This window comes from Ammospiza nelsoni, chromosome 1 (assembly GCF_027579445.1).
Source record: "Ammospiza nelsoni isolate bAmmNel1 chromosome 1, bAmmNel1.pri, whole genome shotgun sequence".
NCBI classification, from domain to species: Eukaryota; Metazoa; Chordata; class Aves; order Passeriformes; family Passerellidae; genus Ammospiza; species Ammospiza nelsoni.
The window spans coordinates 102,300,686-102,315,404 of record NC_080633.1 but is presented as its reverse complement, the minus strand read 5'-3'; the positions used below and the strand labels follow the sequence as shown (position 1 = coordinate 102,315,404).

General features: G+C 39.1%; 1 protein-coding gene across 4 annotated transcripts in view; it reads left to right on the top strand.

Annotated features, from left to right (window-relative positions):
- RAB31 (RAB31, member RAS oncogene family) overlaps positions 1–12,412 on the top strand; it is a 62,434-nt gene extending 50,022 nt beyond the window's left edge. For all 4 annotated transcript variants that reach the window (XM_059469382.1, XM_059469400.1, XM_059469375.1 and 1 more), the window contains one exon: positions 8,201–12,412. In XM_059469382.1, the coding sequence (XP_059325365.1) occupies positions 8,201–8,298 (98 nt within the window). In that variant the 3' untranslated portion in view covers positions 8,299–12,412. The remainder of the gene's footprint in view (positions 1–8,200) is intronic.
- Positions 12,413–14,719: the final 2,307 nt, after the last annotated feature.

Sequence of the window (14,719 nt, the reverse complement as noted above, 5' to 3'; positions counted from 1 at the left end):
CACTGTGCTTAAAAGATTTTTAAATAAGTTTCTCTCACAATTTGAGGATTTGGCTGTTTAGAGGGATATCTTCATAGCACAGTCTCAACACAAATCTATCGCCCTTAATTTGTCTCAAGAAAATACAAGATGTGAAAGACTAGAATCAGTACAAGTTTCTGATCTTTTTGAAGATGGGTCAAATTTGACAGGAGGGGTACTCTGCAGTCGCTACACTTGGGCAAATAAGGATGAGGAGGCAGACTGAGTACGAGAATCAGCAAAGTCAGTGTTCTCTGAGCTGGGAGTTTGCACTGGGTAATGGGCTGTGGCTCCTGGGTTCTGTTGTACCCATGGGATTTCAAATGATAAGCTACCTCACTTAGCCTGGGTTTGTTTAGCAGTGCCTGGCTGAAGGTTTGCTGTGATTGTGAAATGTCACGTGACTGATTTATGTCTCTGTAAACATGAAATGAGTACTTTAATACAGCTGTATATTCCTCACTGGAGGTAGATTTTTCCCAATGTCTTTCTTTAAAGGTTTCTGACATAAAAAGGGCTTAACAGTTCAGTGTTTCTTTAATTTGTTCCAGTAGTTCTTTTTTAATAGCTGAGTTTCTATAGGAACAAATGTTATTAACTTTTTATTCCCAGCCTTAAAAGAATCATAGGCACAGTGGCTCCTTGTTGCTGGTTTTTTGGCAGCAGCAAAAATGCCAAGAATGTATTATACAACAGCAGTATAATAAAGTTGTGCCTGTGCAGGGGGTCATACCAGTTCTGTATTGCCCCTTCTTGTTTGTGGGACTTTAGCCCACTGACCTTTGCTTGTGCCTGGCTGCTTTTCAAAGACTAAACAAGCTTCCCAATGTGTGCTATCATTTAGTGGCAATCATACCCTTGCAATTCTCAGACACCTGTTCATTTACCAGTTCAAATAAGCCTGAGTTACCTCAAATCTGGTACACACCCAGCTGTTTCCCTCCAGCCCGTGTGTGTTGCCTGCCCCCTCAGTGTGAAGGTGGCCCAGATATGAAGGCGCAGGTTACGTAAGAGCCGCCCTCGGTGCGTGCTGAGCCGAGCCCGCGGCTCCCTGGTTAACGTCCCAGGAAAACATGAAATAAACTTGGGCTTAAACAAAACAAGCATGATGGCCATGGGTTATTTTCTTTGAAGTCTGGCAAATCATAGGGCAATAGAATGGTTTGGGTTGGAAGGGACCTTGAAGATCGTCTAGTTCAGCTCCCCCACCACAAGCAAGGATGCCACCTCATAGATCAGGTTGCTCAAGGCCCCATCCAACAAAAGTCTGAGATCAGTGTGCTACCAAAGGGGGCAAGATTAAATCATTTCAGCATCCTCTGTTGTGGGTGAGAAGGAAGTGGGAAGAGCATTATCAGAACACTCTGGAGACTGTGCAAAGAGTGGTTAGCATGCTCACTCACACTGGTGCTCCTACTACAAGAAGGAGAGACTGGCTGATGTTTAAAATCCAGATAAGAACATTCTTCCTAGATGAGGCTTCCTAATTAGAGCAGTTTCTGTCTTGGGATTCAACCTTTCATGTGGTAAATGCTCAGTTATAAATGTATGAAGCTATTGATTTTCTGATGCCTTGCCAGCAGCTCATATATTGAATATTTAATGTAACCCAAATACTCGTTTCCTAGAAATACTGGGAGATTAAAAAAACCAAATCAAACTCGATCTCTAGAGTTTACACTTTAACCAGTTCTATACTGGACAGGCTAAAGTGGAAGGTATGAACTACCTGTGAAATGGGTAAGGAATATTTTCCAGCAGACACTCAATGTTTACACTGACTCAGATGGGCTTGGATGGGTGAAATTGCAGATGGACAGTCTGCAAGCTTTGCGAGTGATGAGTGTGGTGGTTTTCATCCTTTTATCTGCTGATTTGCAGATATTTCTGAAGTACTTTGAAGAGGTCTATGAAAGATGTTTTAAGAAAAGAAAGTACATTTAGGTTACAAAGAAATTTGACATATGCCAATTTTTAAGGTAGTCCAAACTCATAATTGAATTTTTGTACAGGATGTGAGAGGATGGAAGAACATTGCCCAAACTAATATTTGAGGTTATATTCTTTACCCTAGTTAGTTTATGTTAGTTTATGTTCCCTCTGTTTCAGGATTAGTTCTCCTCTCGCTTTCAGAGTTCAGTGAGTGGAGCAAAACTTAATGACCTTTGGACTACTCCTAAAGTTAAACATGTGAGGTACTGGATTCCTCTCCAAGGAGAGCACTTCAACTTAAAACAATAGTAAATAAACTGACATAGCCCAAAGTTAATTACAGCAGGCCCTTGAGTCAAGGTTGGATCTTAGTAATTAAGTAATTAGGAATACTGTTGTTTACTTTGATACATGCAAGATTTGAATATTTGTTTGGGGTTTTTTTCTGGAGATTTTAATTAAATGAGCAAAACATAGTTGTATTGCTGCTTCCCCTAGCAAGAATTTGTGTCAGCAATCTATGCTTTTGCTTTAGATCAAACCAAACCAAAGGCTTTATTTTCTTGCATGCAGATGCTGTTAGCTGTGCTATTAGGACTATTAAAATAATTGCCACTTAAATGTGTTTACTTATGCAGTCGATTTTATTTATTGTGCTCCCTTGCATGAAAACTTACAACATGAGTAAACAGTCAATTGGGGAAATCTTAATTATAAATATGGGGGTTGGGGGGAAAGAACTAGAGACAGACTAGTTAGCCAAGCTTTATAATTCTTGTGAGAAACTTCTAAAATACTACTGAAATAGGTTTCAGAGCATGAAAGAATTGGGGGAGATGTGAAGTGGGACTGTTTTAAGTCCTACAGGCGCAGGAAACTGCTAAAACTGTTGGATCAGATGTGCCTGCTTTGCTCTGCCTGGTCTTCACAGGTGGCTGTTCTTTATTAATGAGGTTTGCAGGGGCTCGACTTGCTGGGATACAGCTGGCAATTTGAGGAGGTGGTTCTGGGCATTGTGTAGCTGTTGTACCCTGCTTGAAGTTAACCCTTTTTCAGGTGAGCCATTAGAAAAGCTCACCTGAGTCTGACAGGTGTTAGGTTGCTTCTCTGGGGCAGAGTGGAATGGATTTCACCTTCCAGCCCCCTAAAAATTACCTAGTACATGATTTTCAGGAAGACAGAAAGAAAGGCAGAGAAAGCCACTGCAGAGGACTCTGATTGCTTCTTCTCCTTAGAGTAATTGTTGTGTTAGATAGCAGGACTCTGCTTCTTGAATGGCCTGAAGTTGTGTCTGGGGAGGTTTAGGTTGGATATTAGGAAAAGGTTCTTCACACAGGGAGTGCTTGGGCACTGGAACAGGCTCCCCAGAGAGGTGGTCACAGCACCAGCCTGACAGAGTTCAAGAAGCATTTGGACAATGCTGTCAGGCACATGGTGTGACTCTTGGGGTGTCCTGTGTAGGGCTAGGAGTTGGACTTGCTAATTCTTGTGGGTCCCTTCCAACTCAGCATATTCTGTGATTCTGCAAGTCCTTGGGACTTGACTTCATCATCTGGATGTGCCAGTTCAGGTTGATCACAACACATCTGTTTCCACAGTAAATGAGTCATCTGTTCAATGCATTGTTGTGTTTGTCCCTGTGTCATCATGGTAACTGTTGCAGGTTTTTTACTGAGCCTTATGCTCAGCTTTAGGGCTGATCCCAAGCTTTCCTTTCATGCAGTCTTTTACAGGTCAATGATGAAACTAGTTTAATGTTTAAAAACTCAAACAAGAGCAAAAAACTCAGCTCCAAGCCTGATTTTTCTGAGCTAGTGAATGTCACAGCTTCCAACTGGAGCATCACATTCAAAAGGGAACAAAGAGAGCAGCTTTTATTACTTTCATGATGCCTCCTGCTTCCAACTGCACTAGAGCACTCCCTGTCTTTCTTCAAGTTCTGCTCACTGAGCTGCCACCCAGCTTCTGCTGTCTCTCTTGCTTCTCTGCTTCACTTTTCATTTTTCTTCATTCCCATTTTGTTTATCTCTTGTTCCACCCTCCCATTTCCCAATCTCTTTGCCTCTGGCACTCTTAGAACAGCAACGCCCACAGTGCTGATTAATCTCTTAACAAACCTCAGATTCAGTAGCAGGAGTTGGAACTCCACCAGGTTTTGGAGAAGACTCTGACCTTCATTCTGGACCGCCTCAGCCCGACTCAAACATGCCAGAAAGGAGGAGATGCAATTGCTTTAATGCTTTTCATCTGTTAATCTGGATGATTCACCTCAGAGCTGTGACAATTTCTGTAACCCTACATTTGAGCAGTCTCTGGTGACACTTCTTGTTTTACACACCAGTGTTTACTGGAATGAGAGGATGGAGGACACCAAGACCTCTTCAGGAATGTGCAGAGGTGGATGGTTACAAACAGTTTTATTGCACAAAATCTGTGAAACGTGGTCTGAACCTTAGTGAAATAAAATTGAAATATATAATCTTACATTTAATAATAGTGCAAAATCAAATTTCAAGTTGTAGTCAGCAACTTACTCTGTAGGAATATCAGCAATAGGAACCATATGGAATTTTCATACCAGCTCAGTAATATTTTATCCCCAAGTTCCTTGTTTCACCAGTTCAGCTGGAGAAATCTTAGATAAATGTGTATGCATTCTCTGTGAATAACTATTTCTGGAATCCTAAAACACACTCCTGTTGATCTTTGGCAAGCTGGCAAGTTGTGTCCTGCTCTTCAAAACAGGGTGAAGACTATTTGTGGTCTAATTTGTCATCTTTAGTTAAGCAAGAGATGAGAACAGGTTGTCCTGAGAGAGTGTGGATGCCCCTTCCCAGGAACTGCTCAAGGCCAGGTGCCCTGAGCACTCTGATCTGGTGAGTGACATCCCTGCCCAGGGCAGGGGGGTTAGAACTCCCCAGATCTTAAGGGCTCTTCCAACCCAATACCCAAGTATTATTCCAGGAGTTCAATCTCTGATGGTGCTTTTAAGCTGACTCTATCTTTACCAAGCAGTCTTCAGTTTGAAGAGGAATTGCCTTTATGTTTTTATTTCTTCAGTATGAGAATTCCAGGGCTGGATGTCAGAGCACTGCTGCTTCTTTCTGACATAAACTGCGTGAAAGAAATAACCTGAAGCATTTTTAATTTATGGTATTCAATACTGGGATATTTTTATTACTCTGAAACAGAGACTGTGGATGCCAGTGAGATGCAAATTTTAAATGAGTATATACTTTCCAAAATTAATTCAGTTTGTGACCTCTGTTGATCCTGACTCAGTGCCAGCTATATTTGAGTTGGTGTCAGCAATATTGATGCCATATTTATCAGGAGCTGAATGACAAGATGAGATGATCACAGTGCTTTTAGGTGGCAATAGTGATTGAGTTGGGTTAGAAGCAGGAAGTATCGATGCTGGATCAGCATTTCACTCCTCATCCTTAGTGTTCTCCTGCTGCTTAGGCCTCTCTCTGTTACAGTGCCTACTGTCAGGGAGGCCTAGGAAAAGACAATAGGTCAGACAGATTTCTGACTGATTTTTTTTATTCACTTTCCCCGATGCCTGATGAAAAATTGCTGTATCTTTGCCATGGAGATGGTTCTCGGGTGTTAGATTGAGTTTTATGCTCCAAGATTCCTATCATGGTAAAAGCTGCTTGGGCAGGCATGTCTTGTTAATAAAGCTAAAATGGTTTAACTTCATGGTTTAATAATTCTGGTAATAAGAGAAGTAATAAGCGAGGCGAGAATCACTTACTGAAAAAATATTCTCAGACTCAAAGTAAAAGTTTAGGCTGTTTAAACATTTATTTCCTTACATTGAGTTCAAGGAGGGGGTAGTGGTAGCAAAACAGTAGAAAACATGGCTAGTTCCTGACAAACTGTACTTAAGTTCAAGAATAACTAAGCAGCAAATAGGTCTAGAGATTTTTTTGTCTTCATTATTTAGAGTTGTTATCTATGTGGGTTTTATTGTTCTGAGAAATTACTTAAATCTGGGTGATTCTTAACAACATATATTGTGTCCTGGTCTGAACTGGACAAACTGCTTGCTGACCTTGAAGCCTGCAAGGTTTTTGCTCCAAAGATAAGAGTTGCCTGCTTCTTGGCATACACATCAGGACTACTGTAGAAAATACTTCTTATAGGAAATATGAAAAGCTGAGTGAAAAAAAATAGAGTTAATGTCTTGGTTTAATGCATTTCTAAAATGAAAGTTAGGCTTTCATTTCTAAAATGAAAGTTTGCACATTAAAGCTCTCCTCTTCCAAAGTTACTGTTAGAAGAACAAACGTTTAGAGGTATTTGACTAATGGCAAATTATTTGTGGAAGCCATGTCTGGAGTTTCCAGGTTTTTTAGCTACTTTGTGCTCTGTCTGGGTCAGATTGACAGTTTTATTTTGCTGGGACTGAGTTGAAAGCCCTTTGGAAGTGTTAGGTACCTATGCACAAGTTCCCTGCAGGTCTCTATGACGACAGCACTGCCTTCTTGGAAAGACTCTCACAGATACCATGTTCTTCATATTCTCTAGAGTTTTAAGAATTAGTGGATTCTCTTTGTCTCCAAACAAAGCCAACAGCACTAATGCATGTAACAGCTGGGTCTATAACCACCTATTCTGCTTTTTATTTTACTTTACAAACATGAAGTCTGAACAGAATGTTAAGCAGGATGTGAAGCTGATATTTTAGTGACCCAAACAGAGCTCAGCATTGTAATGTCAGTGCTTATACGTGTTTTGACCCTCAAGATACACATTTTTCACTGTGTTGGACCAGATGCAGTATCTTTACCTTAGTAATGGGAGGATGTTTCCCCTTCTCATTCAGCTGCACAAACACACAAAATTATCTGCTTTAAAAATCACACTTTTCTTGTACAGCATACCTGTGCAGAGCTAACTGAATAAGAGAAAATTTGAATCTTGGCTAAAGGTAATTTAAGGACAAGTTTTACGGATCAAATTTTGCTGTTTGATTTCATTGGGAGTGAATTTTACTTGAATGCTTTTAATTCGCCCACCCACAACCACTCCCACAAATAATTTGTAGGACTGAGGCTTCAGCATAGGTACATAATTCATAGAACATTCGGTAAGAGAGAGCTGTGAATGACTGAAGCAAAGGATGGGGAAATCTAAGCTGTAAAATCCACCTGGATTATGATGAGCTGTTCACAGGAACTCTGTTCTCTGAAAGTGGTATATAAGAAACAAGTGTTAAATATTTTAACTCATGTTATTTAACATGGGTAATGGTAAACCCAGGAATAATTCATAAAAATGGATTCAGCTTCAGAAAAAAATTTTTAGGAAATCCACTAAGTGATGGGAAAGTACATTACCACGACTGTAAAATCTCAAGGTACTGATGGAGAGCTCACACAAGGTTTTAATGCAAAAGCCAGATGCACACCAGAGAGAGGTAGAGAGAGACACAGGATGGACTGGAGCTGGGAGAATTTCTTTCTCCATTTATTATTCTTCTTATTAAGCACATTGTATGTTTTCCCCTAATGGGAAGGCAGTTAGACAAAAGATGCAGCAGTACTAAAAGGGCACACAGGGGAGGGTGTTGGAGCAGTGCCCTTCTGCCCCAGGAGAGATCTCTGGCTCTCCTGTAATGGCTGGAATTCTTTCAAACACTCTAAATAATTGCTCCATAAGATGATTAAAAATCAGGAGAGTTTGCAAAGAAAGGGGTGATGATGATGTTAGGTAATCAAAGCTGTCAACTGGAAAGATGTGGATACGCCTAAAAAAGAGGAAGGGATTCAATGGAAAGGACAGATCTATTTTTCTTTGTCAATTGTAGGTACCATGTGTTTAGTTACAGCGCTTTGTAAAACTCCAGTGTGCTAGGACTAAATGTCATGCAGATTTAGGATGGGCACAATCTCTTTAAACTTGCACCATTCACACTTAGGTGGAACTGGGAGAAATACGTGAATTTTCTCATTTTAAGTTGTAAGGAGCTCAGTAAGATAACTATTTAAAAAATTCATGGATAATATAATTTCAGTGTACTTCATGTCTTCTCAGTAGCCATATTTCATATATTGTTTTTAATGTGAAAGTCTTTATTTCATGAGCAGGATACAAGGGAAAATATTCAAGGAACGGTTGTTTTCTTGTAAAGTTTCACAGATGTAATTCTTATGCAAGCTAAATTCTAACTGTTACCTGTATGGTGTGTTGTTCTCACATCAGGAAAATTGAATTCATGTCTCCTCATGTGTTTCAGGTCAGCAAATTCCACCCTTAGATCCTCATGAAAACAGTAACAATGGAGCAATCAAACTTGGAAGGCAGACTTCACAGACGGGTAGGCGGTGCTGCTGACCCAACTTGATCTTTTTAGATTTACTTGAAAAACAGCACCGTTTGCTTTTTTTTCACTGAGAAAGGACTTCGTGATCTCAGTGACGTGGCTCCTTATCTTGAAAGCAGTAATTTCAATACTTCCCATGAGCAATAACGCAAGGACCAGAAGCAGAAGGCTTTACTTCAAAGGGATTTTGCAAAACCCAGTTGGAAAATCCTCTCTAATATCCTGTCAAAATTACAAAGTACTCTGATTCTCTGTTTCAACCAGTGACTGTTTTGTTGGGGTTTTTTTAAATAAAAAGATCAGTTTTTAAATAAAATTTAGGTTTTCTGCAAAAACTTATCTTCTTACATTTGCAAAGTCGACTTGGCCTGTTTTTAGAGTTTTCTCTGTAATAATATGGTGAAAAAATCTCATAAAACCTGAATTTTGGCTTACAATTTCTCTGCCATCTTTTTAGCTGGACTCTGCTTCATGATTTTTCTAAATCTGCAGCTTCATCTCCTACTTTCAGTAAACATCAGCAAGAAGTGGACTGAATTTGCTAGCTGAAGAAAAAAAAAAAGGATCCAAAGGATGAGTGAATGCAGTTTTTATGGACTGGAAGTCAAAATCTGTGTCAGGAAGTGCTGTGTATGTGGAAGAAGGAGTTGTCATGAAGGAAACTGCTGGACCCCATACAGTTCCAGTGTGCTCCAGAAAGAAGTGAAAATGCGGCCCCTGTGTAGAGTGGCATGATTCCCTGTGTATGGTGTGGGTTCAATAGTTGCTAAAAATGTAAAATGAGCATAAATACAGGCTTAATATCCACTGCTTACCAGGGTTCCTGCAGATCTGTGCCCCAGACCAAAGTTGTCTGTGTTCAAGGTTGTGTATTCCTTGGTTTCTAAGAGAGGGTGCCACAGTGCCCCACTCCGTGTGGTCTCAGTGCTCTGCTCCAAGAGGTGTTTGAGTTCAAAGAACGATATTTCTGTACAAAATCTGCACAAGAGAGCACAATATTATTTGGGGTTAGAGGCTGGAATCTAAAAAACAAACGTGAATGTTTGCTTACAGATGTAATTCCCTGAATTTGTGGAGTAATCTTCTCAATTGTGTGGGGATGTGGTGTGGAAGGCACACTATGTGATATCTTTGAAGCGTGATGCACTTGGAAATGCAGTGGAGGAAAGCATTCCTTTAGAGGGTTATGAAGTAGAAATAATGTTAAACTGTATGTGTTTTCAATTTCTGTCTTTTATGAATGTGTGTGACTGAGATGATAAAATCCAAATTTATCTTCTCCATCAATTTCATTGGAAGTGGGAATTGGAGTAAGAAATGCTGTATTCAAAAGCAGAGCCCAGCCTGAATTCCACAACATTAATTTGTTCTCTTATGAGGAAAATTATCGCCGCTGCACATTTTCAGGAGGGCTTATGAAAAGCAAACAAAAGGGAAAAATAACTTTCCACAATAAATCATGAGCAGGCAGCCGAGAGCGTCGTTTCCGTGTTGATACATAGAAAAGCAGACCTTATTGGCTGGTTGTGAGATTGCTTAGATAAAATGTCACCAATTGTTAGGGCTTGAAACAGAGCCAGATAAAATCAACAGGAACATTTTGTCTCCAAGGGTTTGGAGTAGCATAGGTGGGAAATATCCCTCTGCATTTTATTTGAGAACCTATGCTGCATTGTTTTTTCACATATAAGTAGTTTCTCCTATATTTTAGCCTCCTTTGAAAACACTTATTCTAGAAAATACAGCCTTGGATATTTTGGCCAAACTTTCAGTTTTCATCTGTGCTGATATATGATCCATGTCTCTGTCTCATTGCAGCAAGTATTTAACTGATAATCTAGGGTTATTTAAATGAAAATTCAGTAATCATCACTGTGGACAGCAGGGGAGTGAGACAGGCTCCCTTAAGGAACATTTAATTCCATCCCAGTACAAGCAAGTCTGCCAGGGATGCCTGGCTCTTTCACTTGGCTGGGGAGGGAAAAGCTTAATGTGGCCTTCAGTGCTAAGGAAATTCCAAACTTACCAACATCACAGGGTCATACATTTTATGGGTCTATGACCCAATGCTGGAAGAGATCTGATTCCTCCTATGTAAACCCAGTAAGAGGCTAGACCAGTTACCCAGAAAACAAGATGAGATCGAACCCATGTTTTTAGAGGTGCCATAAACTTTTGTTCAATATATAGCAGTTATCCGTAATTGATTTTTAAGCTTTTGTAAATCGTTGCATATTTTTATTTTTTCTACCATGGCATCTCAAAACTTACTAAATCCTAACTGAGATGTCTGAGAGCTTTTTAAGACAATTTGTGAGTACCCTGTATACTCTAATTTATGTAAGAAATGGCAATTGTTGCTGATCTTTATGGGATGTTGTCCTGAACAACCAGCTATCACAGCTGGCTTTGAGCAGTATGTGAATCAGAACAGGTTTATGAGTTATATGTTAAAATATTTTTAAATTGGAAGTTTTTATAATGGATCTCTGACAGATTTTAAAATTTGAATGGTGACTAAAGAGGTTTTGCTTTTGGTAGGGCAAATCTAAATCACTTTATTCTGCTTTTAGTCAAGAAAAAGATTTAAATTAATAAGGAATCTGATTGTATGAGTTCTTGAGATTTGGGTTACTGGAAGCTTCAGTAGGGAAGTCTGAAACCAGAATAAAAATAACAGGCCAGTGTGCTGTGTAGAGCATCTCGCATTTTCTCTGAACACAGGGCCCACTTTTGACAATATTGTTGCCTCTCTGCTGTTTGTCAAAGCAAAGGTGCAGCCCCTTCAAATAGGGCAATTGTTTGTTTAAAAATAGTGAATTTAAAATGTAAAATTAATGATTTCTGCTCCATTGGTTCCCTGTATTTCTTGGAAAGTACCACCAGCCTTCATAAACAGTCAGAAAATGACAATCTCAGAGTTGAAAGTTTAGCAGCAACTGGAATTCCTCTTAGTAGTTAATGGCTGGTGAAAAGCTGAATTACTGTACTGGAGCACCTGACTGTGTAACTGATCTTCTCTAATAATAATAATAATAATATCAATGCTGCAGTTCTTGGTTAGCCAGCTGGTGCTGGATTTGTCCAAGACTGATTTTCTCAAGAGAGCTGACAGCAGGACTGAGGCACAGGCTGTAGTGCCAAGGATATTTGGTGGAGCTTGTTTGCACTGTGACTCAGGACTGTGACTGTCCAGTTGAGGGTGACTTGCTTTTCTGGCTTGTCATGAACAAGTTTAAAAGAAAAATATGAAGGAACTAGTTTTTGTATATGCTCTACATATGTGTGTGTATATAAAGTATGGTTTTGTATTGTTCTGCTGACATGTAGTGTTTTTTTCACTATGTCTGGTTCTCATATACAACACATTTTATTCTGTAAGTACATTTTTCTGTTAGTGATCATTTCACCTTTATGAACATAAAGTTGTGGATCAAAGGAAGCAAGAAGATAGAGATATGCATAGGTACAACTTCTGACTTGCCATTCTTGTGCATGAAAATGGCATATTCTAGAAAATGTTTGTCTTGCAGATTGAGAAATCTAAAACCAGCCATATTTTTCAGGAATTGGAACTTAGAAGTAATAAAGTGACGCTCAAAAACTTATTATTTTTGCTCACAGTACAACATGTTATCTAAAGTGCTGCAATGTAATATGAGTCTGTATCAATACCCGAAAAACTTATTTGTCATCCCATGTCTTCGCTAATCCTTCATGGCACATGGGAATAAGCATGACTAGATAGGTTACACGTGTGAGCATTCTGGCTGTCATCACACTGTTTCACTACAGTGATATATTTTACTAACCTACCCTTAATTATTTATACCAGAGTCGGTGATAAATTTCCAGTTTAAAATCACCTGCTAGGTACTCTTCCTCTGTTTTGTTTATATAAGAGCTTTGGTTGGGCTGGACCCACTTGCTTCATGTATGGGATGCTGCAATCTGTTAATACTTTACCTTTTGTTTTACATATTAATTGTATCATACCTAATAATATTTTCCCCCCTAAAATGTAGTTTTTGTGTTTTATTTAACCTACAATGATTAACCCTAATAAATGTTTTAAATGGTTCTGAATTGGGACTATCTCTGGTTTCAATAAAGCAGAACAAAATAGCTTCCATTTTGCATGTCATTTGCTCTTGAAAAAGGCCTCTCTGCAGTCTGTGGATTACTTGCCTGGGATTTAAATGCTGCTTTAAACGTGTGTGGATGGCCTTTTAACAGAAAGTGAATGCATTCCTGGGGGATCCTGCAGTCCAGATGAACTCCCAAAAACCAGAAAAAGAAGATCTGAAAATCCTTTTGCTATGTTATTTGATTTATCCATTAGAAGAGAGGGACCTGAGTGGCTAGCATCTGCTTAGAAATTTAGAATAGTAGCTGTCAGTAGAAAGTGAGCTTCCAGTTACCACTTGCTTTGAATAACAGCAATGACTAGTATGGCTTGTAAGACACTTCATCTTTTGTATGCTTTTATTTTTCACCCTACTTTATGTCCCTCCCTCAGACTTGTGTCTAGAAGAATTAACACTCTCTTAAGAAATGTGCAGTGTTTCATTCCCTTTGGTGCTATTGTTTCAAGAGGAATTTAACTACACCAGCAGATTTTTGCACTGTTTGGTTCATATTTTCACAGTTGTTACAACAACTATGGGGACTGTGAATGAAGAGCTGGGTTTATTAAGGAAGAACGGGGTTTTGGAGTAAGACTTTTCTGACTGCCATGATAAATTCAATGCACAGCAGTATGTAAGAAGCAGTGTCATTCAAATAACAGCACAGAACACCACTTTTCTGTGTAATGAGAAACCAGTATTTCAAAGACATTTCATACATGGTGAGTTTAGTTACTGCTGGAAGATACACAGGATCTCTTCCTTGCTTTAAAGCAATTAAAATGATCTTGAAAACATTATGTATCTTACCTCCAGCTGTGCATAAACAGGAAGGAACCCAGGTACATAAGTGTAAACTAAAGGGCAATGTACTTAATTAATGGAAAGCCTAAGCCCTTTAACTATTATCAGTGTGTTGGAAAATCTGAAGTGAATGCTGTTTTGCCCTTAGGTGTTTGAAGAGAATTGTGCCCCTGAATGGATCAGTCCTTGTGTTGTCAGTGGGATGTTTTACATGGCTTGGAAGCATATGCTTGTGGTGCTCTAGGTTAGCTTGAAGTTGAATTCAGCAATGAGAGGGGAGCTATACAATTGACTAGAAAATAAATCTCCTCTGCTTTCCTTTGAAGATTGAAGGTTGTGTCTCAAGGTACTTAAGGAAAAGTATTTGACATTTCGGCCTTCAAAATCTTCACCACTGCAGCTTCAGCCTCTGCAAAGAGCATCATAGGACACCCTGCTGTGATCTCCTGAGCACTGAAATCAGGACAGCAAGGCTGATGAAATAGTCTGTGTAGCTACTTCATACCTCCACCCCCTCACCTAATCTGCAAAACTGTTCAGGCCACTACCAGGTTTCCCTCGCTTCCCTGAAAGGAAAAGAGTAAACTGAAGGATTATTATTTTTTTATCCCCTTTCAGTGTTGTTTTATATAAGGCTACAGAATAATTTTCTTTAAAAGTGTTAAAACATTCACAGGGGGATAAACTATCTAAAGGTGTTGTACAAATGCCTTTGTTAATTGGTGCTGGTTGCTCCCTAAGGACTTGACATCAATGATAGGATGGATGTCTTCATTGTGTAATGGGGTTCTTGGCCATCAATAAGGTCCTCTCTTGGACTACTGTTTTTTGCCAGCTGGACCAGGGATAAATTAATTGCTTGATATAAATGCTCTCACACTGTCCAAAAGTAAGACTTCACAAAAAAACTATAAAATCAATAGCTAGCCACATTTAACAGGTTAAAGATGAGAAAGAATAAGTATTAGCATAATATGGCAAAATATAGCTTTTTTCATATCTATTTCAGGTGGGTTTCTTGTGTTTCAATTAAGAAGAATCTTTATTGCAAAATGCCTGCATTTCTGCTACTACCAAGTGGGTCTTGATGCACATTATTTGCCTTATTGCCTACCACTGCTGTGTATTCTGTTCAAATAGGAAGACAGGCTCTTGATACTCATTCATAATCCTTTTGTTTTCAAGACATAGCTCTAGAAGTGTTACTGGAATTGTTTTGTAACACAGGCATTGTGAAAATTTAAAGATAGTACACTGATAGAACTTGAAGTGTAAGAGACCTGTACAAACTTGCATTTAGTGTCACACCAATTAACAAGTTTTTAATAAGATATTGTTATTTAGTGTGGAGAAGAGAATTTTGAGGATCCTGGCTAGGTATTAAACATTTAACAGCTTGGAAAGGATTTCTTTTATCTGGCTGTTAAATTACTCATTTTTTTATCCCTGAGACTGCCTGAAAGACTTACAAAAAAAAAAAAAAGAGCTTTCTTTGAAAAGT